Here is a 4,171-nt window from a genome sequence, read left to right on the forward strand (position 1 = left end):
CCTTTGGCGGTCGCCCCCAGGGCACCGGACACCCCAGAGGGGTCTCACCTTCAGGAAGGAGGAAGAGGGGAAAATGCCAAAGTTGGTGGGGACGCTGGCACCCAGCTGCTGCTGAACCGTCTCTCTCATCGTGTCGTCCTGGGGGGACGGGGTGGGGGGGAGGAAGAGCACGACAAGGTCACCTCCAGAGCCGCACCGCTGCCCCGCGGCCGCTCCTGCCCCTGGACGCAGGCTCGCCGCCCCGCAGAGCCCCTCGCCGCCCCGCATCCCCGGGACAAGCCAGAGGGCTCAAACCCGGCTTTGCTTCGGAAGGGGAAGGGTGCAGCACCTCGGCCCCCGCTGCCGCAGCCGGAGGTGCCGTTAGGGCTCGCCGAGGTGCCGACAGCACCAGCTACGGTGCCCGCGTTGAGACGCGCACGTTCGTTTCCCCCACCGGCCGGGGGGGACAGGAGGGCTGTGCCTGGGGGTGCTGCCGGGACACCCACCCTCCCACGCCGGCACCCCGCCCCAGCAGCAGCCGGAAAGGTGCCTGCAGCCCGCGCGGGTGCAGGCGGCGGGGACGGAGCTTGCCTTACCCTCAGCGTGTCGATGCTGTTTTTGAGAGACCACAGGCGTGCCGTCTGTTCCAGCAGCCGCGCTGACGAGCTCCTTGCTGCAGAAGACGGGAGGTGAGAAACGCAGGCACCCGCGGGGCTGTCCCCAGCAGGGCCAAGGCTGCGCGGGCGTAACGGCAGCAGCGGCACTTGTCCAGTGCTCTTTACCCCAAACGCCCCCAAACGCGGAGCACCGGGGCCCGCCTCGCAGCCCTGACGGACGGTGAGCCCTGCGGCTGGGCGCAGATCAGCACCGCAGCACGAGCAAGGCAACGGCCACCGCCGTGCCGGCTCATCCGAATGCCGACGCAAGGGAGAGGGAGGTTTACAGGAGGGAGGAGAAGGAAGGTGTCCCCCCCGGGGCTCGAGATCCAGCCAGCCACAAGCTGCGGGGCACGATCCAGCGTGTGCAAAGCGCCAGCTCGGCCAGCTCAGGTTCTTTGTTACCGGAGGAGGTTTCGGGGGGACGAGAGGCTCCCGGCTCAGCCAGCAGCGCTGTAGGGAAGAGGCTGAGCCACACCGACTCCAGGGAGCAACCTCGGCCCCTGCGCGCTGGTCCGGTGCCACGCTGTCCCCTGACACGTGAACGCGCAGGCAGGGGGACGGGGATGGCCGCCTCCTGGGGGCACGAGGCCATTCCCTGCTGCACAGGGAAACCCGGTCAGCGCGAGCCACCCGGGATTACTGCCACCAGAGCAGATCCCTCGCAGGCAGGTCTAAACGGGTAAGCTGGAGCTCTGCCCTGGAGCAAAGCCTGCTCTGGATGCTGGCTGGGTGGGAAGGAAGTGCCGGTCCCTCCCCGGGGCAGAGGGAAGACGTGGAGGTTGCTCACAGACCGTGGGCCAAGCTCCCTCCGACTCACAGCTGCCCGTGACTCCCCTGCTCCCCAGACGCTTCAGCCAAGGAACGTTTGTGTAGGACCTACCCGACTTGGTCTGCTTCATGTCCACAACCTTGGCGTTGGCGCTCATCTGATAGAGGGTTTCCAGGAGCTGGCTGGTCTTGCGATACAGCATGTGTGTGGCCAGACCTTCTCCCTGCTTGTTCTTGGGGAGGGAGATCTTGGGTACCTGCAGAGGCGTCAGGCTGGCCAGCTCCATCTTCATCTGGTCTCCCTGGGACCGACGGGGAGAAGGTCATTAGGGGCAGGGCGTTTATTTGGGAGGAATTGAGCAGAGAAAATGCGGCGTAAAGGCAGCAAAAAGGAGAGCCCAAACAAAAAAACAGAGGGCATAAAAATATAGCCCAAACCACCAGAGGGTGGACCTTCCAAGGGTGGGAGCACGGATGCCCACGGACAGCAGTGATGTCCCAAACACACCAGGACGCCGGAGGGAAGCCCTTGGACAACCAGCTGAGCACGCGTAAGGCTTGGGGAGGGGGAAACAAGGTCAGCACCTCAGTATTTACAGAACCGTAACTGGACAGTGGCCACGTATGTGACTCATTAGATTTAAGAGCTATCATTAACAGCTTCACAGTTGTGCATAATAATCTGCATAATTACATGTCTGTGAATTAATATTAGTGGAATGTTATTCAGTTAATTAGATTATTTGCTGCTTTGCCAATTTCCTCATAGTGCGTTCGTTAATCAATAAATGCCTTAATCAGCCGGCATCAGCCGGCATCTGAAGTCCCCCGTCTGAAGAGGGGACCAAGGCTGGGCAGTGACACCACCAGCACCCCCGGCTCTGCCGGCCGCTCCGGCTCCCAGCCGCCGACCCTGCGCTTGGACCAAGGGCTCGGCCCCTTCCCCAAAGGAGCCAAAGCCCGTCACTAGCGGAGAGCTCGCCGCGAGCCCCGCAGCAGAGCCGTGCTCCTGACCACCACCAGATGCGGTGGACTAAGCGCCCTTCCTCCAGCTCATCCCACACGGACCGCATTCCACGCGGACCGCATCCCATGCGGACCTCCCTCCCTGGCCCTTCCTGGCCTCTTGGGACACGACTTTGTCCAAGACTATCAGCCGAAGGCAGGCACCAACCCAGCGCAAGCCCAGAGCCTGCCGCCGGAGGAAGGCGAACGCCCCCGAGCAGCGCCGCAGGACGACCCTTCCCTCGGGCTGCCGTGCTCCCAGGGCAGAGCCCGAGCCTCCCGCCCCAGGAACAGGAACGGCGCAGCCGTGCCCCGGCTGGGCTCTTCGCAGAGCCCCTCTCCGTAAAGCAAGAGTCCGACACGCCTCTCGCCACTCCCCTGTTTCTTTTCTCGAGGACACCCACAGCGCGGAGGGCAGAGCTGCTCTGCGGCTTTGGAGGGAGCACGTCACCGCCTGCAGCGCTGGCAGCAGCCGAAGCCTCAGGCTGCCCTGCCCGGCCCCGGGGCAATCGCCGTGCCCTGCACCGTGGCACCACGCTCCCCCCAGCCACCCCACGCCTCGCCCTCCCTCTTCCCCTGCTCGACCTCCCGACATACGGCATGTCCGAGCCCCGGGGTCCAGCGCACCAGGACCCGCTCAATGCTGCGGGCGCCCGGGGACACGCCACAGGGCGAGGCACCTCCCCGCACCTCACCTTGAGCCGGTTGTTCTCATTCTTGAGGTGCTTGATGGAAAGCTGCAGGGCATCAATTTGCTGGAGAAGAAGAGGCGAGTCCTTCACCTGGACGGGTCCTGAGCCGCCTCCTGTCACCTGGCCGGCACCAACACCTGCAGACGGGCACGAACGGCAGCAGCATCAGCAACCGTCACACGCGAGCGCGGGGCAGGACTGCTACAGCGGCGCTGGACATGCGGAAGGCTCAGCAAAGGGACAAGCGTCTGCAGCGCCGGGGGAAGCAGCGTCTGCCTGTGTGCGCCCAGGCACCGACGGAGCCATCACGAACATGCGGCACCTCCCGTCCTGCTCCCGCGGAGAAGGGCAAGACGCCAGCTGGCCAGGGCAGCACCTCACACACACACACACACCCCCCACGCCTCCTCGGCAGCCCGGCACCAGGCAATCCCAGTGGCCCCTTCCCGAAGACGCGGGGCCGTGCTGAGCTCTGGGCACTCCGGGGACCCGTCTCTCCGCTGCGGGACTCGCACCACGCTGCACCCGTAGCGGTTTCATGCTCGTCACTCCCTTCCTGGACGCCCGGTGCTGCCCAGGAGTGCACCAGCCACGAGCTCCCCTGCGCCACAAGTTGCTCGGCATCGGAGCCAAGCACTGCCCTCGAGCAGGACCTGCGCCCTTCCCCCTGCTCCCAAACCAAGCCTTGTCCCAGGGCCATGCTTGGGTGCCTTGGGACGCTAGTCCCCCCCCGGCATGCACTTCTGGGGGCCGGAGGAGGCGGGGAGCACTGGCATGCTGGGGTGCAGTACTGTACCTCTCTGCTGTTCCTCTGCAGTACAAGGAGAGGAGCCAGAGGAAAGACAAGAAGAAGCAGAATTAAAGCCGAGGATGAAGCTGGAGAAGAGCCACGGCCAGAGGAGCTCTGGTCACCCACAGCTGTGTCCTGTGCTGATCCCTGTCCCCTGACTCAGGGAACAGCGACCGTCCCAGCAGCCCCGCTGGGGCAGTGGGATTCCGTGTGCCGCTGCTACAGGGTCCGGCCAGGAGCCGGCGAGCCCCGACCGCGTGCGCGGCTGGGGGCAAACC

At 65.2% G+C, this 4,171-nt stretch overlaps 1 protein-coding gene across 1 annotated transcript in view; it reads right to left on the reverse strand.

The window, feature by feature from the left end:
* DCTN1 (dynactin subunit 1) overlaps positions 1 to 4,171 on the reverse strand; it is an 89,172-nt gene that overhangs the window by 5,233 nt on the left and 79,768 nt on the right. Inside the window, 5 exon segments of the mRNA XM_019474189.1 lie at positions 49 to 138; positions 576 to 652; positions 1,519 to 1,708; positions 3,107 to 3,240; positions 3,900 to 3,914. Coding sequence (XP_019329734.1) covers positions 49 to 138; positions 576 to 652; positions 1,519 to 1,708; positions 3,107 to 3,240; positions 3,900 to 3,914 — 506 coding nt within the window.

This window comes from Aptenodytes forsteri, unplaced genomic scaffold (genome assembly GCF_000699145.1).
Source record: "Aptenodytes forsteri isolate BGI_AS27 unplaced genomic scaffold, ASM69914v1 Scaffold729, whole genome shotgun sequence".
NCBI lineage: Eukaryota > Metazoa > Chordata > Aves > Sphenisciformes > Spheniscidae > Aptenodytes > Aptenodytes forsteri.